This window comes from Eublepharis macularius, chromosome 3, assembly GCF_028583425.1.
Source record: "Eublepharis macularius isolate TG4126 chromosome 3, MPM_Emac_v1.0, whole genome shotgun sequence".
Taxonomy (NCBI): domain Eukaryota; kingdom Metazoa; phylum Chordata; class Lepidosauria; order Squamata; family Eublepharidae; genus Eublepharis; species Eublepharis macularius.
In genome coordinates this window covers 52,265,486-52,293,025 of record NC_072792.1, presented here as the reverse complement: position 1 = coordinate 52,293,025, position 27,540 = coordinate 52,265,486, and the positions used below count along the sequence as shown (strand labels likewise).

The window sequence follows — 27,540 nt, the reverse complement described above, 5'->3', positions numbered from 1 at the left end:
GAAATTAATCATCTAAACCATGCACTTCAAGCAAATGGCTACTCCAGAAATGAAATCAAAAGAGCAATTAAATCCAGGATAAATCAAACAACTAAGGAAAAACAGTCTCCTACAGGAAAAGTGTTTTTGCCATATATCAAAGGAATCACGGATCAAATGGGAAAGCTTATGAAAAAGCACAACCTACAAACAGTATTCCGACCCACCAGAAAAATACAACAGATACTACGATCAGCAAAAGACAGGAGAGACCCTCTCACCCCTGCAGGAGTATACCGTATACCCTGCAGCTGTGGACGAATTTACATTGGGACCACACAACGCAGCATCCAGACAAGAATAAAAGAACATGATAGACACTGCAGACTTGGCCAATCTGAAAAATCAGCAGTGGCTGAACATAGCCTAACTCAAACAGGACACAGTATCTTATTCCAGGACACCAAAATACCGGACAACACTTCCAACTACTTTGTCAGATTGCACAGGGAAGCCATTGAAATTCGCAAGCATAAGCAAAACTTCAACAGGAAAGAAGAGACTTTAAGAATGACTAGAGCATGGTTTCCAGTTCTGAAAAACACCAGGCTAACAAAAGACTCTACAACCCACAATAGCCCTGCAGAGAAGATTAGCATATCAAGCACCAATCCATAAGCAAAAGAACCTCATCAGGATACAGTGAAGCATTAGCACTCCATTAGCATTCCACACCCTGGGAAATCCTTACAGGATGACACAACCCAACCCACCTTTCTGAGTAGATATAAATCACCTGCAACATCTTCTCCACAGTTTGACACTGAGAGATCCCTGTCTTTCGGCGCTACACCTCTGAAGATGCCAGCCACAGATGCTGGCGAAATGTCAGGAACTACAATGCCAAGACCACAGCAATACAGCCCGGAAAACCCACAACCACCATCATTCTCCGGCCATGAAAGCCTTCGACAATATATTTAACGAACATCATGTTCGTCTTTTTTCTGTTTGTGCCCATCTCTAGTCATGGCTAGTTGAGACAGACAGAACACATTGTTTTCTTCCAACTATGTCTCTATTATGCAATCCAGGTCAATTTCTTCTTTCTCTAACATCCCAGTGTAGCATGCAGTTTGAGCCTCACAAATCTGGTATTGCATAGTATTAGAAAGAGGGGCCCTTGTATCATCAACTCTGAGGATTCTACAGAGATTAGAGAGGCAATGAACAGCCTTGCCACATACTGATCATCTTTGATAAATCCCGATAAGACATCTAAATGTCTTCCTTTCTAGCTATAGTGTTCCCACCTTGCTAAGCCTCTTTGCTCTTTTGAATTTTGAGAACTATCCTCCATAAAATAACTAAAATGACTTTCAGAGGAGGGGGGAAATGTTGTACCACCCTCACTTCTGTTTCTACTCAGGAAGATTCCCTGGGTAGTTAAAGATTAAAAGGTTTCCTTATCTGTAGGTGAAGATGCTGAGTGTCTGAACTTGGGACTTTGCTCCGATGGTGGGTGGCCATAAGATCTTGACCCTCTGAGACTATCTTAGGAGGTATTTGGAGTTCCAAAGGAAGGAAGAAACTAATGAACGGTGATCCAACTCAGCAGGGGTATGTAAATGCAATAGAAAAAATGAAGGTGGTCTAATGCAAGGTATCTAGACATTTTCACAACTTGGTGGGCTTTACTGAATGCTTGCTCAGCTTTATGGCACTGAGAATTCTGAATTATACTAGGTTACAAATTGCTACTAGACCAGCATTGACTCATTTTAATGGCTTTTTAAAATCAAAAATATCTTCTACAAATACATGTTGACTGCTAACCATCAACATCAAGTTTTTAATTTTTTTTAACCCACTTTTTCATTCTGAACATATCATGTCATTCTAAAGCTTTGGCATATATGGATTCGGTAAGAAAGTTACAGCATGTTTACTTCAGAGCATCTGCAGAAAGCTTTCACATATTGCTTTTTTATAGGGTGGGCATTGCTGTGCATATCCATGTTTGGGAAAAGTAAGAAATGTTCCTGTCCAGTAGAACTTAATTCCAAAGGAAGTAGATTCTATAGAAAGTAGAATGACATATTATCACCAAAAAAAACATTCAACCAAACTTTGAAATACCTCTGCCTTGCAAACATTTCAGATTCTCAGGTCTGCCTCGATTTCAGCTCAACTCCTCTTGATCCATTCAGAGAATACAGCACGACAATATTGTAAGTGGGCATTATTGAGACACCAAGAGCAAAAGCAACCTTTTCTGCTGAGGAAAACTGCAGGTTCTCTGGCCAAGAAAGAAAGAATGAATTCTACAGAAGAGACTGAAAGTATTGAAACATTGATTCAGTACCAGTATGGATTTATGTTTTCAAAGGTAAGACCTGCAGGGGACTGTGCAATTGAACAGTCCTCAGAGAATTGGAAGGAAATATGGTCGTCTGGAATATTCACCTCGAAATTCATTGTAACTAAATTACAAACGTTTAAAGTGATTCACAGATGGTACCTAACACCCAAAAAACTAGCGCAAATATCAGCTAGATCATCCCCAAAATGGAAAAATTGTGGTGAAGAGGGAATCTTTGCCCATTGTTGGTGGGAATGTAAAGGAATTAGACAATTTTGGGAGGAGATACTAATGAAAATTAAAGACATCACTAATTATGAACTTCCCTTCGACCCGAAAATGATCTTTTTAGACCTGTGGGAAAATGTACACATCCCCAAACCCAGAAAGGAACTTGTTGCCTCACTCTTTATAGCAGCTAAGAGTGCCATAGCGACAGTATGGAAATCAAAAAGACTACCAACAATTGAGACTTGGTTTTCTAAAGTTTGGAACCATTTTACATTAGAAAAAATAAGTAATGACATACAAAATGCAGAACACTTCACAGAAAATACTGGTTTTATTGAAAAATGGCTCCCATTTCTGGAATACATAGAAGAGAATAATCTGCAACCTAAATCAAAAATTTTACAAGTTATAACAAACAATGGATACCTCTCTTTCTATTAAACTAGTAGTATAATAATGTAACTACATGGATATATTTATGACAACTAATAAGAAAACAAGACTAACTTTGTATTGTACCCTGATCTTTTAATCAGATTTGTAATGATGTTTATTACTTGTAAGTTATTTGTTGCAACAAATGTTTCAATAAAAGAAAATTTATTATTAAAAAAAAAAAAGGTAAGACCTGCAGTAATGCTTGCCAGTACTAAACCTACAAGAAGGATGAACAGGAATTTTGTGGCATCTCAAAGAATACTAATGTGTATTCTAACATATGCTTTCATAGACTATTCTAGTTGATGCCAGAGTAAAATTTGTTTGGCTTTAAAGTACCAAAAGAATCCTGGTCATTTTAGCAGCAATTATTCTCTACTGGGGGTGTGCGCTTCGGGTATGCGATTCGCGTAAAATACCCGAGTTGGGCCCGATTCAGAAAGCTTTGGGATTTCTGAATCTGGCCCCAATTCAAAAATCCCAAAGCAAAGCTTTCTGAAGCATTCATAATGCTTTGAGAAACTTCAGGGCCTCCGGGTATTAAGTTTAAAGGGCCCTTTCACAAGCGGCAGGGCCCTTTAAATGTACCCATTTCCCACCCTTACTCCACCACCCCCACTTCTCCCCACCCCCACTTGCTGCTGGCACCGTGCTGGAGGAGGCAGTGTCCCTCCTGCTTGCTGGCCTTCAGTGGCAGCGGCAGCAGCCCTCTCTGTCAGCAAGCTGCGACGGCCTTGGCTGCACGGCGATGGTGGCAGGGAAGGCCCTCTCTGCCAGCCAGCCACGCCAGTTGCAGCTACATGGTGCCAGCGGCAGGGCAGGCCCTCCCCACCGGCCAGTTGGCCAGTGGGCCGCTCCAGCCTTCTGACTGACCAGGTAAGTGGGGTGGGGGTGGGGTTTAAAGGTGGGGGTGGGAGTTTAAGGGTGGTGGTGGGCTTCCCTCCTCCCCTCCCCATCACTTCAGTATGCTCCGAATCTTTCCAGAGCATACCGAAGCGACTTAGAAACGTGAATCCGAAGTGGCATGCTGCTTCGGATTTTGGGTTTTTTTCTGAAGCTTTTTCCCACTTTGGGTAAACCTGAAGCGGGAAATCTGAATATTTTTCAGGTGCACACCCCTATTCTCTACTAATCAGGATGTGTGATGAGGGAAAATGCTTTTGCTTTAGCAAAGTCAGCAAATTCCTCTAGGTATTTAGATATATCCCAATGTTTCTCTTTCTGACAAAAAATTAGACAGGAGTAATGCAGATTTTACTGTGTGCTGAAAAAAAATCAGTATACTTTTGGGTTCAGGTTTGAGGGGGGAATTTTTAACATGGTTGCTTATTTCTACATAGGACATTACTGGTTCAGATTCAAATCGGTATGGGTTTTTTGGGGGGGCAGTTCCTGGAGTTTCAGGACCATTATTTTCAATGAGGGATATATACGAGGGTGTGGGGCAGCTGCTTATAAAGTTAATAACACCAAATTTGTACAGAACACAGTCCCCCTCTTATCTAAAGATTCCCCAAGTTCGAAGCAGATCAAACAAATTCAGCTGATTTCACAGACCCCCAAAGTAGGGGACCTACTCTGTTCAGTTGCACTTCTCTCACCTGATTCCTAAATGGCAGTTAAGTGGCAGCCTAGCAGGTAAGTTCCGAGAAAAAAGGGGGGGGGAAGACCCCGCAGGAACCAAAACAATACGTGCTCTCTTCAACAACTTATATGTTAAAGTGCAAGTGCTAATTAATTTATCACTACTAGAACCATCAAAGGTACAAAATTCATAGAAATTATATTACAACAGCATAACACAGTGATTCTTATGCAATAATAGCAGCAATCCAATCCAGTAAAGTGCAAAGAGCAAGATACAACTTATAGATATCCTATAAACGTCCGGGTGTAATAAGGAGTCCTCTCTATTTGATCTGAATAGTCCTTATTCTGTTCCTTTACACCATCCGTCCTCGAAGTCCTCGAAGTGTGGAAGAGCCGTGGGGTTGAGGCTGGTGGAATGCCCTCCTCCCGCTCAATCTGGGACCAGTTATATTCCACAGATTTTGTTGTTCCTTCTTCAAGAGCGAGCTATTTTGCATACGAGGAAAAATCACACAATAAACATCCCGGAATCAGCGGCGGTGTTTTCTAACGCGCGTTATTATTGCATAAGAATCACTGTGTTATGCTGTTGTAATATAATTTCTATGAATTTTGTACCTTTGATGGTTCTAGTAGTGATAAATTAATTAGCATTTGCACTTTAACATATAAATTGTTGAAGAGAGCACGTATTGTTTTGGTTCCTGCGGGGTCTTCCCCCCCCTTTTTTCTCAGCCAGCAGTTGCGGGAACGGCCATTGTTGTACCTGTTTAGCAGGTAAGTTCCAGCTGGCCACCAGCATTAAAAAAAATCCCAACCAAGTCCTTTCTGCATTCATTTCTTTACTCTTAAAGCGACTGATAATATTTTTTACCTTTCCACTGAAAACTGCATTTGCCATTCTTCTTGTTGTGGTTTGTTTTCTTCCAAAGTGTGAAGAAGGCTTCCATTGTAGGCAGACACCCTCCTATTAGTCTGCCATTATTCCCTGTTGGGAACTTGGGCGGGCTGAAGTCACTGTTTTTCAATCAAATGCCACAAAAAGGTTCTTGTGCCTGCCCACCAAGGAACCCTTAAGTTTGAAGTAAATTGGACAAATGGTTTGAATTCTACAGGTCCCTGAAGAAGCTCAGTTGTTCTACTTTAAAAGGGAAAAACTCTCCCTGCGCCCCACAAAGAACAGTGGAAGGAGAATGGCTCTATGAAGCTTGGGATTGTCTGGGAGTGCTCTATTCTTCTGCCTTTCAAGGATCTGATTGGAAGGGAGAACTGCCACTGTCTAGGAAATCAAAGAGAAACATGCACTCATGGTGTATGGCTGGGGGAGGGGGATTTTTTTCAGAGGTTTTATGATTTCCAGGCAGCCTGGATTAGCATTACCATTCCAGAGTATCACATAGTAAGACCAGAAAACAGCTGTTTTTGTGTTTCTTCTGGCTCAAGAATTTCATAATGCACATCACTAATGTAGACAGGAAATAGAGTACCAGCTGGATATTTACTAACCTTTATCAAATCTTAATCAGAGATTCATCCTATTTCTAGCTGAATAATTCTTGTTGTTGCAACAAGACCATATCAGGATAAGAGTCATGTCTTTTGGATACCCTGTTAATCTATATCCAATCAATACAAATCCTGTAACGCTGCCTTGCATGTAAAGTTTTTTGAACAAACACAGAGGAAGGAGTTAAGACATAATGTGCTACTTCTTTCTCCCTTTGGATTGTAGCAGAGATGTCTTCTAAAAGAGAGATGTAGGGGTTGCACTCAACCATGAAATAGTACAGAAACTTCATGTGCTGAAATGAGTTATCAACACACAAGAAACACAGCAGCGTGCATGATGTCTTTTCTCTTGATAAACTTAAGGATTGTAGGTAACCTGAAACTTATTCTTGTACTCTGTCTGCAATTTTCCTATGTTTCCAGGCCACATTTACTGCCTGTGAATTGGGAGTATTTGATCTGTTGGAGTCAGAAGGACCCTTGAGTTCCACGACCATTGCTGAACGTCTGGGCACCAGCCGCTATGGGATGGAGCTGCTTCTGGGTGCCTGTGTGGCTTTAAAGCTCCTGAGAACAGAGAGAAAGGATGAGCAAGGTATCATGTTGGAAGGACCCAAAAGCTAGAGTTGGTTCTTAAAAAAAAAAAGCATTGTGCAAGTGACTGCGAATGAATGCCTGAGACTGCTTACACTGAATCAGACCACTGGTCACTGGCTCTCCTTTGTCTCTGGATGAGGTCTTCTGCATCACCTGCCACCTGATCCTTTTTTTAACTGGACATGCTGGGGACTTATCCTGAAACATTCTGTATGCAAAGAGGATTCTCTATCACTGTGCCACAGCCCCATCTCCAAAATTATTACAATAATCACATTAGCCACATGACCTACTAAAATTACTATAAGACCAGCAACCTATTTTTGCCATTGGTTTCAGAAGTTAAAATGAAATGGTGGCACTGTTCACAGTGCTTTTCCTTATGTCACCACTCTGCTCATTGTCCTTTAGGGCAGGCTTTTTTTTACAGTGGCTTTCCACCGTTGCACCCATTTAAATTTAAATGAATTCTGATTAAAATGTTGCTCCTACCCTCTCTCCCTCTGGTGTACTATCAGCAGGAGAGGATGTTGGATTTGGACCAATCTTGGGAATTGTATCTGGACACTTTTAAGCTGTTTTAATGAACTGTGATGATGTTACTTTTGGTTTTAAAGTGTGCTAATGTTTTGTGGTTTTAAATTGTATCTCTGATGTAACCTACTCTGAGTCCACTTGAGGGGGGAGGGCAAGCTAGAAATTGAATAATAAAAATAAATCTGTTAATTCCAGTTGTCAATTGTGTCTGCTAATTTCTTCTGACAGACATTAAGCCTGAATCCATGAAGATCCCAGAGTACAGCCACTTTAGACTCCTACTGTTGTCTCAAGTTCTCAGACTCCTTTGTTTTGGCAAAATCTGCCAAATGCATTTGGGGATTGTATTCATGTAATTGCTTGTGTTCATTGTTTGTTAACAGTGGGGGGACTTGGTCATAGTCATCTTTGTTTTGCTTCTCTATTGTATCAAACAATAAAATCGGCCATATACAAATATGGGAAACATTAATCTCTTTTTCTCTCTTTTTTTCTCTCTCCCCTTTCAAAAGTTCTCTATGGAAACACAGACTTTTCCAGTCTCTATCTTTACAGATCGAGTCCAAAATCTCAGTCTGCTTGTATGACGTGGCTCTCAGAAAACACCTATGCATATTCAGTCCACTTGACAGATGCTGTGAGGTAAGGATGTGGAGTCTAAATATTAAAACAGAAACCACTGGCTGCTATGAAATGCTTTGCTGTACTGAGGAGGGCTGAGCTTATAGTGAAATTAATTTATCCACTCAAAAATGCACCAAAAGTCTTTCAAGAGTGACATATATGATAGTGATACTGACATTTGTGGAGCTGCAGTAATCCTTCACTTCTATTTGGCATGGGCTGTGCCTATTCATCAGCTAATGAAGGATTTCAAAGAAGCAATATTTATTTATTTTATTTATGGTTCACTGTGACTCAAGGCAGATTACAAGATTAAAAAATAATGCAATAAAACCAGAAGAAGATATAAATAAATAATGTTATATACATTAATAGCAACTGGTGGTAGACAATAGGAAGAAGGATTGATTCTGCAGCCCCAGAAAATAAGTGAATAATCTAAAAACAAGAACAAAATCCACATAATGCCATTTATTAGGACTGATCAAAATCAGTGTGCCTTCATTTGAGTCCACCAGAACTTCACCTGGTTGGATGTTTCAATTTTTTTAAAACAAGTATGGACGTAGGGAGCCAATATCACAGGTCAGTATTTTGTGTAAAGAAGTCTGCAGTTTTGCCAATTTAAAATGGTTCTTCCGGTGTCAGATTGTACCTCTGGCATTCTGGACGCTCGCACACTGTTTTGTGTCATTTTGGTTAGTCCTAATTACAGGTATTTCATGGATTTTATTATTGTTTTTAATTTGATCTAACTTGGCTACCTGAAACTTCTTCCTACTATGAGAATACTTAATTTCAGATGTTAAAGTGATCATAATTTAAGGCAGGACTCACCAGTCTGGTACCTATGGGTACCATGGCACACAGTAATACCTTGCTTGATGCTCACCACATTTTTTTTAGAAGGTGAGAGGGGCCAGGTGGGACTCTTGCCTAGCAGGGCCTTTTTTTAAAAAAAAAAATTATTTTTGAATTTTTTAACAATATGCAATAGTAAAAAAACAAATAAATAACCATATAACTATATAAACAGTATGAATACAAACAAGTGCTCGAGACAGCGTATCAATTGCCTTGGCAGTATTTACAATATATGTGGTAAAGACAACGAAAGAACATAAAATTTAATAAATTGCTATAACTTTGAGATTGTCAGGTATTGACTTCAAGTATTTGTTTTGCTTTTCCATATAGTCCAGAAAAGGCCACCATTTCTCATGGAAATTGGATTGGAAGTTCTGGTTCTCAGTGGTTGAGATGCAGTCTGTGATTTTCTCCATTGTGAGAAATTCCCATAATTTATTAATCCAAGGCTGTATTGTGAGTGGGACTTTGGATTTACATGATTTTGTGATTATGGCTTTGGCCGTACTGATCATAATTGAAATCAGATCTTTTCAGATTATGGGGATGTCCTCCTTTCCCCACAAATTAAGAAAAACAAGTTCAGGACGTGGTTGAATGACATACCCAGTTATTTTCCCATTCATGTTCAAGATCAGGCTCCAGTAACGTAAAATCAAAGGGTAATTCCACCAACAGTGGAAAAAAGAGCCTGTTTGTTTGCAGCCACCCCAGCATTGTGGGTCGTATGAAGGATTTATGTAGTGTAGCTTGAGTGGGGTTAGGTACCACCTGTGCATGATTTTTCTGAAGGTTGTTGTGATATTAATAGCATTAGTGGAGCATATTTTTGAGGACCAAATTTGTGCCCATTGTGAGTTGGAAATAATTGTATTGCAGTCTGACTGCCACCGAAGCTGATAGTTTCCTTTTTTACTCCACTTTTGGGTGTTTAGGATTTTATAAAGAATAGAGATGAGACCTTTTTCTTTTTTACTAAGAGAAATTAACAGTTTTTCAAAATCAGTATTTGGTTTTTTAAGTTGTGCTTGTATCGTTGGGCTATTAATTAAGTGGTTTAACTGAAAATATTCAAACCATGGTAATTTGATGTTGGTTGATGACTCCAATTGGGATTTGGGTTTTAGAAAATTTTTGGAGGTAACATCCCATAGTCTTGTTAATTTTAGTGCTCTCCATAAAGAGAAAGATTCTTTAGAGTTGCCTGGGATGAACCATTTTTGTTGTAAAAAAGAAGATAGTGGAGAGACGTTGGGGGCTAAGGATGTTCTTTCTATGTCCCATATTTGTAAGGTAGAATTTAAGAGTGGAAGCTTTTGGATTAGGTTTGGTCTCTCTTTAGGAGTATTCCAGAGTAAATCTTCCATAGATACGGAAGACAGAAAGGCTTGTTCAATCGCAATCCAATCTTTTGATTGGTCTGAATTAAGGTATGCAATAATATTCTTCATTTGGATGGCTTCATAATATCCAGTTAAGTCTGGCAAGCCGTATCCTCCAAGTTTAGATGGGCGAGATAAGATAGAAAAACTTAATCTGGGTTTTTTATTTCCCCAGATGAAAGAGTTTATAGATGTCTGCCAGGATTTCAAATCCTTACTTGGGATATGTATAGGTAGATTTTGAAAAAGAAAAATAAATTGTGGAAGCACAATAGATTTAATCAGATAAAATTTTTCAGACCACGAAAAGTATAGTTTGTTCCAACTCTGAATTAATAAATTCAATTTTGTTATCCAGTTTGTATAGTTGTGTTTCAAAAGGTCCTTAAGGTCTTCTGGGATTAAAACTCCTAAGTAGCACCAAGGTTTTTCTAACCATTTGAAAGTAAATGAGGTTTTAAAGGCCTTGCGGGAAGAGGCATTAATATAAATGGGGTATATTTCAGTTTTGGCTGCATTAATATTTAGGCCTGAAATAGTGGCAAAAAGCTGTAAAATATTGTTTAAAGCTTTGAGAGAGTCTAGAGGATTTGTTAAATAGATTGCCATGTCATCTGCGTATAGACAGATTTTATGGGTTTTTGTCCCTATTTTGACACCCTGAATTCCGGGGTCATCTCTAATAGCTTCTGCTAGTGGTTCTACGGATAAAGCAAAAAGCAAGGGTGACAATGGGCAGCCTTGTCTAGTGCCTCTTGTGAGTGTGAAGTCTGATGAATTGTAACCATTAATTCTGACTTGTGCATTGGGATATTCATATAGGGCATCTATGGCTGTAAGAAAGCGGTCCCCAAACTCCATATATTTTAATATTGTTTTTAAAAATGGTATTTCTAAGCGACCAAACGCTTTTTCAATATCCACCGCCAATATTATAGATTCAGTCTTTGTATATTTACAGAAATTGATGATATTTATTGTTTTTTTTAATATTGTCTGTGATGGTTCTGGAGGGGATGAAACCAGATTGATCTGTATTAATATATTGAGCTATTATTTTATTCAGTCTAGAGGCTAAAACGGATGTGAAGATCTTGGCATCTTGATTAATTAATGAAATGGGATGATAGGACTGGGGTTTGGTTGCATCTTTATCCTTTTTATGTATGACTATAATTCTGGACTCTAGCCATGATTTAGGTATTTTGCCTGATTGTAGGATTAAATTGCATGTGTTGGTTAATGGATTTATTATCTGTTCAGCAAATTTTTTGTAATATTCAGCTGGCAGGCCATCCCTTCCTGGTGTTTTGTTATTTTTGAGGTTTTTGATGGTTTCTAGTAGTTCTTGATTTGTTATGGGTTGATCTAGAAATTTTTGGTGTTCTGCTGTGAGTTTGTTTTTAATGGGGTATTGTTTCGAAAAGAAAGAAATAAGAGTTCTCTTGAGGATTGTCTGTACAGTATAAATTTTTGTAAAATTTTGCAAAAATTTGGACTATCTCTAGGGGGTCAGAAGTTAAGGTATTTTGATGGTTACTGATGGTGTTTATATGTCTAGCTGATTTTTTTTTATTAACCCTACAGGCTAACGTATGTATAGATTTAGAATTTTTTTGCCAGTATTTTTGTTTTAAATAAAGAATGTTCCTTTGTATTTTAGTGCACTCCAGGGTTTCCAATTTTTTGCGGCGGGCCTCCAATTTTTGTAAGGTTTTTTTCCCACCAAAGATCTTATGTTTGTTTTCTAAGTTTTTGATCTCTTGGTTCAAATCTGTGATTAATTTAAGTTTTTTTTCTTCTTGATAGCAGAAGCTATTGAAATGAATTTACCTTGTATCACAGCCTTGGATGCATCCCATACCACTTCAACTGGAACACCGCAGTCAGAGTTTAGTTCAAAGTAATCTGATAATGCATTGGAGATTTCTTTTTGAACAGCGGGATCTAATAAAAAAGAGATGTATTTAATACCCAGTTGCAGTCTTTAGCTTTCATCTCCTCATTAGATATATAACAATCCACCCAGGTGTGGTCTGACCAAAGTTTTTGGCCAATAGAGGCAGAGGTGATCTTTTTGAGCAGATTGCGGGATGCAAATAGATAATCAATGCGGGTATGAATTTTGTGAACAGAAGAATAATATGTGAAATCTTTTGTGCCTGGGTGGAATGCCCTCCATATATCACATAAATCATATTGCTCTAGAATTTTGCTTAAACCTGTGTCTGGGTTTTTCTTTATGCCTTTAGTTGGTTTCAAGTGTGTTCTGCCCAGTTTAGTATTAGCTGTGATATTCGTATCCCCCCCAAGAAGAATATCCCCCTCCTGAAACTCTTGGAGCTTAGCAAGCACTTCTTCAATAAATGTTAACTGATTATTATTAGGTACATAAACACATGCTAAAGTAGTCATTTTCCCATGAAGTTTACCTTTCATAAATAAATATCGTCCTCTGGGATCTGACAAGCTACCTAAATAGTGGTAGGACACGTTCCTGGATATAAGGGTTGCCACTCCCCTGGACTTTGAAGAACCAGGAGCCTGGAATTGGTGGGTGAACCATTTATTTTTTAAGACCTGAGACACTTGGGACTTAAGGTGTGTTTCTTGAAGAAACAGTATGTCTACTTTCTCTTTGGTTAGTGACGATGAGATCCTTTTGGATTTAATACAGTTACTAAGCCCCCTACAGTTAAGAGTTAGTACTTTTATTTTACTGTAAGCCATGTGTTGGCAGTGTTGGGTTATAAAATATAAATACCATGATGAGGTAGTTCTGGCTAGTGGTTGCCTTCAAGAACAACTCAAACAAGGGGGTGATTTCATTCCTAAATATAATATAATTTATAAAACTGCTTTCAATATCTGATAACCTTAGACATGGATTTGGGATATAGATACTGTTCGAGCTTTGGGGACTTCCTGTTTGGGATCCATGGAGGTCTAACACAGCTCTGGGAGCAGAGCTGACCGGGCTGCCGTTTTTAGTGACCAGCGGGGGCAAACAAGCCCGTGGTCCCCTGTTCTCAGGCGGAGAACAGGCTTTGAACGCTCAAGTACCTCAGGGCGCGTTGATCTCAGGCGAGGGGGGGTTCTGCGCAACGGATTCTCCCCCGTCCCTTGAGGTCCCACCCTAAGACAGGTCGGCCTATATCTCTGCGGCAGTTCTGGAGCCAGTGACGGCTGGCATAAGATCTACATGGCCAAGCATCAACAGGAGGAAAGAAGGTGAAAGAGAACCTGAGTTTGAAGCAGTGATTACAACCCAGAAAGATGTTTGAAAAGGTAAAGATCACTATCTCTTGAAACGGGATGAATTACTTGGAGGACTTCCTGTTTGGGATCCATGGAGGTCTAACGCAGCTCCACTTGCGGAGCTGACCGGACTGCCGTTTTAACCGGCTGGCGGGGTGAAAATAGCCCGCGGCCGACTGCTCTCAGGCGGGGAGCAGGCAAAGAACGCTCAAGACCCTAGGGTGAGCTAGATCTCGGACGAGGGGGGGCTCTACACAACGGGTCCCCTCCCGATCCTTGAGGTCCCACCTTGCGACGGGTCGGCTATAATCTCTGCGGCAGTTTTGGGGCCAATTCGGCTGGCATAAGACCTACATACCCAAGCTTCGATTGGGGGAAGAAGCTGAGAGGAGAACTTAAAATCGAAACAGCGATTACAACCCGAGAAAAGTGAAGAGAAGGTAAAGATCATTATCTTCTGAGACGGGACAGATTGATAAAAACAGAGAGGAAAAAAAGTAGATTTTTAAACTGCAACAGACTAGTGAAAAGGAGGGGAAGACTCGGCAGGAATTGAATTTAAAAAGAGACTAAGTTTAAAGAAGTTATTAAAGAAATGGGACTATTGTTTTGAATACCTGTGGCTTTGGAGCTGTGAGAAAAAGACACCATCGCGAGATCTGCTGTGGGAAGACGGGAGACAGGAAGTGCGTAATAACAATAGAGTGGCTGGAGAGAAGCGGCCCTTGCTGGAGGGCAGGAAGTAGGGAATCGCCATTTTTGAAAGGGGAAGGGTCGCGGCTTCAGCGGAAGAGGAAGTAGGCCATCTTGGATTACAAAATCATAGAGAAACCATAGAGAAAAGACGCCCGACATTTTGGACTCTTTAAAATTTAATTTCTATAAGAAGACCGGGACATTTAAAATAGAAAAACGTTAAATTTTATGCCACGGAGTTAAGGAAGAGAGCGGATTCGTGGGAGCGAGCTAAAGCAAGCCCCACGATGTCAAAAAAAGAGTGGCAATCGGCAATAGAAAACCTGGATAAAAACCTGGACAAAAAACTTTTAGATATGATTAAAGAACTTAAGGACACGAAATTGGAGCTGATAAAAGAGGTTAAAGAGGTTACACAGACAGTAAAATCGGAGCTGTCAGAAGTGAAAAAAGGTATGGAAACAATACGAAGTGAATTACAAGGAACGCAGCAGAGAGTTAAAACAGTAGAAGACGCGATGGAGAATTTAGCAGACACGCAACAAACAGAGATGAGATTGGTGAAGGGGAGAATGTCAGTTGCAGAAACTAAACATATGGAGAAGCAGCTACGTTTTCGTGGCTTGCCAGAAGTGGAAGGAAAGTCAGCGCAAGAACAGATGACTGAGGTGTTGGCTGAGTACCTGGGGAAGGAGGAGGAGGAAGTTGTGGCTATCCTAGATGTGGCATACCGTGTGAATTCGAGAATAGCAACCCAGAGGAAACTACCAAGAGATGTGATTGTGCAGTTTACAACACGAAATATGAAAGAGAGGATTGTGACAAAACAGTTTCAAGATCCATTGGAGATTGATGGCAAGACGATTATTATAATGAAGGAACTGCCCAGATCAGTGTTACTGGACCGGAAAAAATATAAAGTGCTAATTCAGATTTTGAAGGACATGAAAATCAGGTACAGATGGGAGTTACCGGAAGGAGTGTCCTTTGAGTTTGGAGGGGCCAAAAAACGCATCAGATCTGAGCGAGAGATGGAGCGATTTATTAAGGACAATGAAAAAGACTTACCAACAAGATCATGAGTATGGAGTGTAAAGTATTATCTTGGAATGTAAATGGACTAAACTCACCGAATAAGAGGAAAAATACTTTTCACTGGCTACTAAAACAAAAATGTGACATTGTTTGTTTGCAAGAGACCCATATCAGAAAGCAGGATGTAAAATATTTAAAATCTGGAAAACTGGGCAAAGAATTTGTAGCGGCCTCCAACAAGAAAAAAAGAGGAGTGGTGTTGTACATAAAAGAGGAGCTACAGCCAAAATTTGTTATGAGAGATGTGGAAGCTAGATTTGTAGCAGTGGAATGTATTTGGAATTTAAAGAGAGTGTTGGTAGTCGGACTTTATGCACCTAACGGTGCAAAAGAAAGCTTCTTTGAGGATTTAAGGAAGCATTTAGACGATCTTGCATATGACCAGATAATTCTTGCTGGAGACTTCAATGGAGTGACAGACTTGGAACTAGACAAAAAGACTACAACGGCACAAAAGAAAAGAGGACTATTACCAAAGCTTTTTTTTGAGTTGATTCAACAAGAGACTCTTGAAGATGTATGGAGGAGAGAATATCCTAAAAGCAGACAGTTTACTTTTTATTCTGCAAGGCATTCTACATTATCAAGAATTGATATGATCTGGGCCTCAAAAGACTTAGCACTATGGACTAAGGAGGTAGAAATAATGCCTATGGTAGGCTCAGATCACAACCCAATTATGTGGAAATTTGGAAAAAAGAGAAAAAGGAAAGCATGGAGAATAAATGAGGACTTGTTACAGGAAAGAGAGAATATGGAAATATTGAGAAGAGAGACAAAGTTTTTTATACAATACAACGTGAATAAAGAAGTACCAACCAATAAAGTTTGGGATGCTTACAAGGCGGTTGTAAGGGGCATACTAATGGACTTAAATGGTAGAGCAAGAAAGAAGAAAGAGGAGAAAAGACAAGAGATTGAGGAGAAAATAAAAGCCAAAGAAATACAGCTAAAAAAGAGACCAAGGAAAAAGAAGGTATACCAGGAAATTAAAATACTTCAAGAACAGCTAATAGCAATGAGCAATAAAGAATTGGAGTGGAATTTCAAAAGACTGAATCAAAAAGCGTTTGAGGGTGCTAATAAACCTGGGAAGTACCTGGCATGGCAATTGAAGAAGAAAAGGGAAAAGAAGATAATAAATAAAATTTGCGAAGATAACAAAACGTATTTGGAGCAGGCTACCATTAGTAGAGCCTTTTATAAATTTTACGCTAAGCTGTATAATAAAAAAGAAGTAAACAAAGAATCAATAGCGTCATATTTGGAGAAAACCAAACTTCCAGAAATCTCGGAAGCTTGGAGAAATAAGTTGAATAGTGAAGTAACTGACGAGGAAATAAGTAAGGCAATACAATCTGCAAATCTAGGAAAGGCGCCAGGGCCAGATGGACTTACGGCTAAATTCTATAAGACAATGGCTAATGAACTGGCACCATTCCTAAAAGAGGTGATGAATGGGGTTTTAAGGGATCAAAGGATTCCAGAAACTTGGAGTGAAGCGAATATATCATTGATCCCAAAAGAGGGCCAAGACCTGACTAATGTGAAAAATTATAGACCTATATCGCTACTCAACAATGACTATAAAATTTTTGCGAAGATATTGGCGGAGAGATTGAAGGGGTGGCTCTCGGAAGTCATAGAGGAGGAACAAGCAGGCTTTTTGCCAGACAGACAAATAAGAGACAACTTAAGGACAGTGATCAATGCTATTGAATATTATGACAAGCGTTGTGACAAAGAGGTTGGTTTCTTCTTTGTAGACGCTGAAAAAGCGTTTGACAATTTAAACTGGGACTTTATGTTTGCCACTATGGAAAAGCTACAATTGGGAGAAAGATTCATCAGAGCAATTAAGGAAATTTATAGAGACCAGACTGCAGCAATCGTGGTGAATGATGAATTGACCAAGAAATTGACGATAAGTAAAGGAACAAGACAAGGTTGCCCGTTATCTCCATTGTTGTTCATTTTAGTATTGGAGATTCTGATGATACAAATACGTCAAGATGATGAAATTCGTGGAATAAAAATAAAGGACTATTCATACAAGGTCAGAGCATTTGCGGATGACATAATGTTAATTGTAGAGGACCCATTGGAGAACATGCCAAGAGTGATAGATAAGATCAAGGAGTTTGGAGACTTGGCAGGTTTCTTCATTAACAAAAAGAAGTCAAAGATATTATGCAAAAATATGACTAAGCAGAAACAACAATTGTTAATGGAAACAACGGATTGTGAAGTAACAAGTAAAGTGAAATATTTGGGAGTCGAATTAACTGCAAAGAACATAGATCTATTCAAAAACAATTATGAAAAACTATGGACTCAGATAGAGAGAGACTTGATTAAATGGAATAGATTGAATTTGTCATGGTTGGGCAGGATTGCAGCAGTTAAGATGAATGTGTTACCAAGAGTAATGTTTTTGCTACAGACAATACCAATCATCAGAGACTCCAAACAATTTGAAAAATGGCAGAGGAAAATATCAGATTTTGTTTGGGCAGGCAAGAAGCCTCGAGTGAAAGTGAAAGTTTTACAAGATGCAAAGGAAAGAGGCGGAATGCAACTGCCCAATCTGAGACTTTATCATGATGCAATCTGCCTAGTTTGGTTGAAAGAATGGATGACATTAAAGAACAAGAAACTATTAGCCCTAGAGGGATATAAAAAAATATTTGGATGGCACGCATATTTATGGCATGACAAAGCAAAGGTCAACTCGATGTTCCTGCATCACTTTGTTCGGAGAAGTCTATACATAATCTGGAAGAAGTACAGAATTTATCTACAAGAAGGAACCCCTTTGTGGGTGGTTCCATATGAGGTGATAGACCCGAGAGCTGTTGATAATGAACAACAATGTTTAACGTATAAAGAAATAACTAAAACTGAAGCATCCAAACTTAGAATAAAGACACAAGAGGAACTATCACCTAACTACGATTGGTTCCAGTATAGACAGATCAGAGACTTATATAATTCGGACTCTGTAAAGGGAGGTATACGAATAGAGAATTCGGAACTAGAGCAGACCCTTCTTAAAGAAGATAAGAAAAGAATATCCAAGGTATACCAAGTACTGTTGAAGTGGTATACCGAGGATGAGATAGTTAAAACACAAATGGTGAAATGGGCTATAAACTTTAATAAAGAAATAACAATGGAGGCATGGGAATACTTGTGGAAAACTACAATGAAGACAACGACATGTATTAATATCAAAGAGAACATTTACAAAATGATCTATCGTTGGTACATGACACCAAAGAAGATTGCGCTAGGGAATTTGAATACTTCTAATAAATGCTGGAAATGTAAGAAGCATGAGGGCTCCCTCTATCATATGTGGTGGTCGTGTGAGGTAGCCAGGCAGTACTGGGGGGAAATAATAAGAGAAATGAGTGAAATTTTACAATTTCAAATTAATAAGAACCCAGAACTCCTGCTACTGAACTTGGGAATGGAGGGAATTCCAGCCCAACACAGGACGTTGATATTTTATATGACAGCAGCAGCTAGACTTTTGTATGCGCAAAAATGGAAAGTACAAGAAGTGCCAACTATTGAAGATTGGACTTACAAATTGCTGTATATGGCTGAAATGGACAAGATGACAAGAAAACTGAGAGATCTGGACTCAGGGCAGTTCAACACAGACTGGGAGAAGCTGAAACAATACCTGGAGAAGAAATGGGAGGTGGGAGGAAAACTGTGGCAGTTTGAGAACTACTGAAGTATTGAAGTAGAGGGGGGAGACTTTACCGGGGGGAGAAGAGATAAATGTGAATTAATAAGCAGTCAGATTAATAGATTGACATATATATAGATATATATAGGTTAACAAACAGAACATAGAGAAAATAATTAATTATAAGGACTAAATATAAGGAGCGATTAACTAACAATATTTTCTTTTTTTCTGATAAGTTTTGTACCAAACTGAATGTCTGAAGATATAGATGGGTCAAATTGATTGACTACGTGAGGAGAGATATATAGAACTATTATAAAAAGATAGAATGAGTAATATATATAGAGAATAAGTCAAATTGTTTGATATAAACGAATGTATGATCTATATGGTTTATGATATATAGAAATATCTGAAATTGAAAAATTGGGATAAATTGTTTATCTAAGATGGAAACAAAGACTTACAGTTTGGGCATATAATGTTAAAAATAGTTAAGGATGTACTGCTTAGAATAATGGAGAATATATATTTGTTTTAGATAGAGGAAGCTAATAAAAGTAAGGGAAAGGGGACAAAGGGTTGGAAAGCTGTTGGAAGTCAACAAAAAGGGGGGGGAAGGGAGGGGGTTAGAGATGAAAAAATTGGGGAAAATTGAATGTAAATGTGGAAATAATGGATTCTAACCCAATAAAAATTTTTCAAAAAAAAAAAAAGAAACGGGATGAATTACTTAAAGTAAAGAAGCATTAAAGGGGACTTTTAAACTGCAACAGTTTGATTAAAAGTAGAGGAAGACTCGGCAAGAAACAGATTAGTAAAAGGACTAAGCTAAAAGAAGTAATTAGAGAAATTGGAGGATTGTTGTTCATACCTGTGGTTGTGAGGAGATAATAGACTGTGAAAGTTTCTACCATCGCGAGAGCTGCTGTGAGGAGACGGGAAACAGGAAGTACGTAATTGTGATAGAGCTACTGGAGAGAGACGGCCCTAAGGCAGACAGGAAGAGGGCAATCGCCATCTTTGAAGAGGGAAGGGCACGGGCTTCAGCAGAAGAGGAAGTATGCCATATTGGATTACAAAAATATAGAAAAACCATAGAGAAAAGACGCCCGGCATTTTGGATTTTGTAAGTGCTTTTTTTTCCTTTTGAAACCGGGACATTTGAATTAAATTAAATTAAAGGGACACTTAGCCAAGCGCCACGGAGTTAAGGAAACGAGCAGATTCGTGGGAGCGAGGCAAGTCAAGCCCCACGATGTCGAAAAAAGAGTGGCAGACGGCTATGGAAAATTTAGACAAAAGATTTTCGGAAATGTTAAAGGTCCAGCAGGAGCTGGTGAAAGAGATCAAAGAAGTTAAAGAGACAGTTAAAAGTGAATTGGCAGAAATGAAAAAGGGAATGGAAGCAACACAGCAAAAAGTTAACGTGGTGGAGAAGGCGATGGAGAATCTCTCAGACATGCAACAGACAGATATGAGGACGATGAGGGGCAGAATGGCTATTGCGGAGAGCAAGTATATGGAAAAGCAGCTAAGGTTTCGCGGTTTGCCGGAGATGGAGGGAAAGACAGCTCAAGAGCAAGTTGCTGAAGTGTTAGCTGGATACCTGGGGAAGGAAGAAGAAGAAATTGTGGCTATCCTAGATGTGGTGTATCGTATAAACTCAAGACTTGCGACCCAGAGGAAGTTACCAAGAGACGTGATTGTGCAATTTACAACCAGAAATATGAAAGAAATGATTGTGAGCAAGCAATTCCAAGACCCATTGGAGGTTGATGGCAAGACGGTGATTATTATGAAGGAGTTACCTAGATCAGTGTTGCTTGATCGGAAAAAATATAAAGCCTTAGTCCAAATTTTGAAGGACATGAAAATAAGGTATAGATGGGAATTACCGGAAGGACTGGCATTTGAGTTTGGAGGAGTGAAAAAGCGCATCAGATCTGAATCTGAAATGGAAAAGTTTATGAGGGACAATGAAAAGGACTTACCAGCAACAAGGCTATGAATATGGAATGTAAGGTTATATCTTGGAATGTAAATGGACTTAATTCACCCAATAAGAGAAAAAGTACTTTTCACTGGCTATTAAAACAGAAATGTGACATTGTTTGTTTACAAGAGACTCATATTAGAAAACAGGATGTAAAATATCTAAAACTGAGCAAATTGGGCACTCATTTTGCAGTGGCCACAAAAAAGAAAAAAAGGGGAGTGGTCTTGTATATTAGAGAGGAGCTGCAGCCAAAGTTAGTGTTTAAGGACCCAGAAGCCAGATTTTTAGCGGTGGAATGTACATGGAATTTAAAGAAAGTGCTGGTGATTGGAATCTATGCACCTAATGGAGCAAAAGAAAGCTTCTTTGAGGATTTGAGGAAGCAATTAGATGAACTTTCTTACGACCAGATAATTCTTGCAGGAGACTTCAATGGAGTTACAAATTTGGAGCAGGACAAGAAATCAGCAACTGCACAAAAGAAAAGAGGACTACTACCAAAAACTTTTTTTGCATTAATGCAGCAGGAAACTTTGGAAGATGTATGGAGAATACAGAATCCCAAGGGCAGACAATTCACATTTTTCTCCGCAAGACACTCTACTTTATCACGAATCGACATGATCTGGGCCTCAAAGGACTTAATGCTATGGACTAAAGAGGTGGAAATAATGCCTATGGTAGGCTCAGATCACAATCCAATTATGTGGAAGTTTGGGAAAAGAACTAAGAGGAAAGGATGGAGAATAAATGAGGACTTGTTGCAAGAGGGAGAAAACTTGGAGATGTTGAGAAGGGAAACTAAGTTCTTCATACAATACAACATGAATCGAGAAGTACCAACCAACAAGGTATGGGATACCTATAAGGCAGTAATTAGAGGCATACTAATGGACTTAAATGGAAGAGCCAGGAAAAAACAAGAGGAGAAGAGACAGGAGATTACAGAGAAAATAAAAGCCAAAGAAATACTACTAAAGAAAAGACCAGGGAAGAAGAAAGTTTACCAAGACATTAAAATTTTACAAGAACAGTTGACAGCAATGAATAATAAAGAACTGGAATGGAATCTGAAGAGAATGAATCAAAAGTCGTTTGAAGGAGCAAATAAACCTGGGAAATATTTGGCATGGCAATTGAAGAAGAGAAAGGAGAAGAAGACAATAAATAAAATATGTGAGGATATTAAAGTATATCTGGAACAGACTGCCATTAGTAGAGCCTTCTACAAATTTTACGCTAAATTGTATAATAAAAAAGAGGTGAATAAAGATTCAATAGCGATATATCTGGGGAAAATGAGGCTCCCAGTGATCTCGGAAGATTGGAGAAATAAATTGAATAGTGAAGTGACAGAGGAAGAGATAAGGAAGGCAATACAGTCAACAAATCTGGGTAAGGCGCCAGGGCCTGATGGACTCACAGCTAAATTTTATAAGGTAATGGTCAATGAACTGGTGTCATTCCTAAAAGAAGTGATCAATGGTGTTATGAGAGACCAAAGAATTCCAGATACTTGGAGTGAAGCTAATATATCATTGATCCCTAAAGAAGGACAGGACTTGACTAACGTCAAAAATTACAGACCTATTTCCTTACTTAACAATGACTATAAGATCTTTGCGAAGATCTTAGCGGAAAGAGTAAAGGGATGGCTATCCGAAGTTATTGGGGAAGAACAAGCTGGTTTTTTACCGAATAGACAAATCAGAGACAATATAAGGACAGTTATAAATGCTATTGAATATTATGATAGGCGTTGTGATAAGGAGGTTGGGTTCTTCTTTGTGGACGCTGAAAAAGCATTTGACAATTTGAACTGGGATTTTATGTTCGCCACTATGGAACAGCTACAGTTGGGAGAAAGATTTATCAGAGCAGTAAAAGAAATCTACAGAGACCAGAGTGCAGCAATTGTGGTGAATGACGAGGTGACTAAGAAATTGACTATAGGCAAAGGTACAAGACAAGGTTGCCCGTTGTCTCCACTGTTGTTTATAATGGTTTTGGAAATTTTGATGATACAGATCCGAGAAGATAATGCAATCTGTGGAATAAAGATAAAAGACTTTTCCTATAAGGTCAGAGCATTTGCAGACGATATAATGTTATTTGTGGAAGATCCAATTGAAAACATGCCAAGGGTAATAGAAAAAATCACAGAATTTGGAGATTTGGCAGGTTTTTTTGTAAACAAAAAGAAGTCAAAGATACTGTGTAAAAATATGACTAAACAAAAACAACAGCAACTTATGGAAATAACAGACTGTGAAGTAACAAATAAGGTGAAATATTTGGGAATTGAACTGACTGCAAAGAATATAGATCTATTCAAGAACAATTATGAGAAATTGTGGACTCAAATAGAGCGAGACTTGATTAAATGGAATAGATTGAATTTGTCATGGTTGGGAAGAATTGCAGCAGTCAAGACGAATGTGCTGCCAAGAGTGATGTTTTTGTTACAGACAATACCAGTTATTCGGGATTCCAAGCAGTTTGAGAAATGGCAGAGAAAGATATCGGACTTTGTTTGGGCAGGCAAAAAGCCTCGAGTGAAAATGAAAGTGTTACAGGACGCGAAAGAGAGAGGCGGAATGCAACTGCCCAACCTAAGACTTTACTATGAGGCAATCTGCTTGGTTTGGCTGAAGGACTGGATGATGCTTAAAAATCGCAAATTGCTGGCCTTAGAGGGATACAAAAAAAATTTGGATGGCATGCATACTTATGGTATGATAAAGTAAAAGCGGACTCTATGTTTTTACACCATTACATTCGGAGAAGCCTCTTCACAATATGGAAAAAGTACAGAGATTACCTACAAGAAGGAATTCCCTCCTGGGTGGTTCCTTATGAAGTGATAGATCCGAGAACTGTTGATAATGAACAACAGTGTTTAACGTATAAGGAGATAACACGAATAGAATTTTCTAAATTAAGAATAAAGACGCAAGAAGAGTTGTCTCCAAACTATGACTGGTTTCAATATAGACAGCTCAGAGACCTTTATAAATCGGATTGTGTCAAGGGAGGGATAAGAATGGAGAACTCGGACTTGGAGGAAGTAATTTTACAAGAAGACAAAAAGGACATTTCAAAGGTCTATAAAGTGTTGTTAAAATGGTACACTGAAGAAGAGGTAGTTGAGGTGCAAATGGTGAAGTGGGCTATAAATTTTAATAAAGAAATAACAATGGAGGCGTGGGAATATTTGTGGAAAAATACTTTGAAGATTACGACATGCACTAACATTAAAGAGAATGTCTATAAAATGATCTATCGTTGGTACCTGACACCAAAGAAAATTGCGCTAGGGAATGTGAACACGTCTAATAAATGCTGGAAATGTAAAAAGCATGAAGGATCTTTGTACCATATGTGGTGAACTTGTGAGGTAGCCAGACAGTACTGGGGGGAAATAATAAGAGTAATAAGTGAGATTTTACAGTTTCAAGTTAATAAGAACCCAGAACTCCTGCTACTGAACTTGGGAATGGAAGATATTCCAGCACAACATAGGACATTGCTTTTTTACATGACAGCAGCGGCTAGACTTTTGTATGTGCAAAAGTGGAAAGTACAAGAAGTGCCAACTATCGAGGACTGGATTCACAAATTGCTGTACATGGCGGAGATGGATAAACTGACAAGAAAACTAAGAGACCTTGATCCAGGACAGTTTAACACAGATTGGGAGAAGCTGAAACAATATTTGGTGAAAAAATGGGAGGTGGGAGGAGAACTGTGGCAGTTTGAAAATTATTGAAGAAAAACAAAAGAAGAGAGAAGTGACTATACCGGGGGGAGGAGAGTTAAAGAAGAATTACTAAGCAAATATTCTATTTGATTATTCTATACAGTATTAAGTAATAGTTATTATGTGATATATAAGAATAGAAATTAATTAATTATGTTGCTGGCAGATAGGGGTGTAATTGAGAATTAACAGAATTAAAATTCATGAATACAAGAAGGGGGGGAATGAGAAGTAGCATATAGAATATAGGTTAAATTGATTGACTTATGCTGAAGGTATTTTTGGTTATAGCGATATTTAGAAATGTGCAGAACATGGGTCAAATTGATTGACTTATGTCGAATGTATATTGTGTTTATAGGTATATTTAGAAATGTGTAGAATATGAGTCAAATTGATTGACTTTATGTTATAAAGATAAGAGATATAAGAGATATAAGAGGAAGTAAAGAGTAACATATAGAGTATAAGTTAAATTGGTTGACTTATAAATGTATTCATCACTTATGAGTACTCAAGTTATGTATAGGGAGGGATAAATTGTTTGTCCCATATTGATGACATTAGAATGAATAAGTTAGAGTACAGGATATTGAGAATATTACCAGTATTATTACTATTGAATAACATGCCAGGAATGTATTAGTTAGTTGATAAGTGAAGGGAAATTGACTTAGTACTGTGTTATAATAGACTAGCTTAGAAGAGTGTGAAAGTATATGTTTAATTGACAAAATAAGTTGAAATGAGTAGGGGAAGAATAGACAAAGGGTTGGAAAACTGTTGGAAGTCAACAAACGGGGGGGGGAAGGGAGGGGGTTAGAACGGGAATATTAAAGTAATTTGATTGTTATAAATGACAAAATATTTCTAATTCCAATAAAAATTTAATTAAAAAAAAAGATACTGTTCGAGCTTTTATAAAACATAACTAAAAAAAACAGTCTAAACATCCTAAGTTTTTTAACAAACCCCTTCCCCTTCCCCTTCCAAAGCTCTTCTTCTTTAAGAGCATTTTAACAAAATAAAGACATATTAAAATTCTGTGTAGTTCCAACTTAATGAAACACAATTCAAAAGGAATCTTTTCCTTTTTTAAGCAACTTTCCCCCCATCCCCTGTGGGCCTCCACTAGGAAGCCTAACTCCCAGGAGAAAAAGAAAAGAAAACAAAAAAACATAATAAAGGCACTTAAAAATGTGCCCATTCCCTAGGAGATTTACTCAGAGGAGCAACAGCTAAGAAGCCCCCCTCCTCCCCAATGCAAACTCTACATTAGTAAGTATTTACAATGGTAATTCTTTACAACAGCTCAAAGATATAACTAGAAGAGAAATACTCAGTGGGCTGCTTATGTAGAAAGGGAAAAAAAGTTAAATTGGAGATGCTTGTTTAATCGGAATCCTGCTCCATTTATCGTTTGTGTTGGAGCTCCTGGAAGGTCTGTCTCCCCTGGGGCTTCCCTTTGTTTCTTGTATCTTCAAATTCAAATCAGCAAGGAGTTTCAGGCCCTCATCCAGGTTATTTGCTTGGAGTCATACTCCTTCATGCAGAACAATAAGTTTGCAGGGAAAGCCCCATCTGTACTTGATTTTAGTTTGAGCTAGGACTTCTGTGACAGGCTTCAGATCTTTTCTTTTTGTTAGGATTGCTGTTGGAAGATCTGGAAAGACCTGAATTTTTTCTTCTTCATACAGCAAAAAGCCCTTCAGTCATGCCTCTTTAAAGATCCTTTGCCTTGATCTAGAGTCTGTAATTGTTATTATAATGTCCCTTCTTCTGGTGGATTTTGGCGGGGGTAGGAGGTCTTCCCTATAAGCTTTTTCAATGAGGGGGGCAACCCATTCCTCTAATTTAAGTACTGAGGCAAGCCAGGCAGAGATGAATGCAATCAAGTCAGCATTATTTTCAGCTGATTCTGGAAAATTTCTAAGCCTGATGTTATTTTGTTTTATAACACTTTCAAGGGAAGTGATTTTGCCCTGCATGAGCTTTTCATTTTTTTGCAGGCTCTGTATTTCCTCCTGCAATGTGACACCAAGTTCCATGGCAGTGTCTGCTGTTTTAGTGGTTTCATTTAGAGCCTGCTGAAATTCTGCAAGTTGGGCTCCCACAAGCTTTTGCATTTTAACCAGCATACGGGATTCAAGCTCTTCTAAGCACTCTACAAGGTCGCTTTTTGTAAGGGGAGCTAATGCAGTAAGAGCAGTATCATTGCTAGTCGCCATTTTAGTTTCTTCCCCAGGGCCGAGCCTAGCACTTTTCCGCGGGGTTTCAGGGATGAAGAAGGTTCTTACCGACACATTCTCAGTTTTGGTGTTCTTGTTTTTGCTTCCAGATGTTTTCCGCATGTTTTGATGATTTAGATCTGTGCATGAGATGTTGTTTTGAGTCTACATCAGAGGAGAAGAGCTAGAGACTCAAAAGCTTGCATCCACCATCTTAGGTGGTGCTCTGCCCCCTCAATCACCTAGCAGGGCCTTTGATTGGCCACTGAAAATCCAATTGACTATGCAGATTGAAACAACATTGTTTCAAAGGCAGCTACCATCACACAGTTTGTTTTCTTCTTTTTCATTCTTCTTTCCCAGAGTATTTTTTAAATTACACCTCTTCTCTCTGCATTTGAGCTTCCTCTATGTGTTTGCCTTGCCCTCCTTCAGCAGCTATGTGGGGGCTGGCTCCACCTCTTGCAGCAGCCATTTTGGGGCTGTGCCTGGAACCTTTTTTCAGAATTCCAAAGTACCCACAGGCCCCAAAAGGTCAGGTACCCTTGAGTTATGAAGAAGGGGTTAACACATACCCTAAAGAGGTACATAAAGAAGATAATTAGGTACAAGGTCTAAACTAGTTTTGTTGGAATACTGAACTACTTTTTTACTTCTTAATTAGAATTGAATACAACATTCATCA

The 27,540-nt window shown here is 38.7% G+C and overlaps 1 protein-coding gene across 1 annotated transcript in view; it reads left to right on the top strand.

The window, feature by feature from the left end:
• The first annotated feature begins 1,561 nt into the window (after positions 1-1,561).
• LOC129326177 (acetylserotonin O-methyltransferase-like) overlaps positions 1,562-27,540 on the top strand; it is a 45,385-nt gene continuing 19,406 nt past the window's right edge. Inside the window, exons 1-4 of the mRNA XM_054974343.1 lie at positions 1,562-1,599; positions 2,141-2,368; positions 6,533-6,704; positions 7,756-7,885. Coding sequence (XP_054830318.1) covers positions 2,297-2,368; positions 6,533-6,704; positions 7,756-7,885 — 374 coding nt within the window. The 5' untranslated portion in view covers positions 1,562-1,599; positions 2,141-2,296. The remainder of the gene's footprint in view (positions 1,600-2,140; positions 2,369-6,532; positions 6,705-7,755; positions 7,886-27,540) is intronic.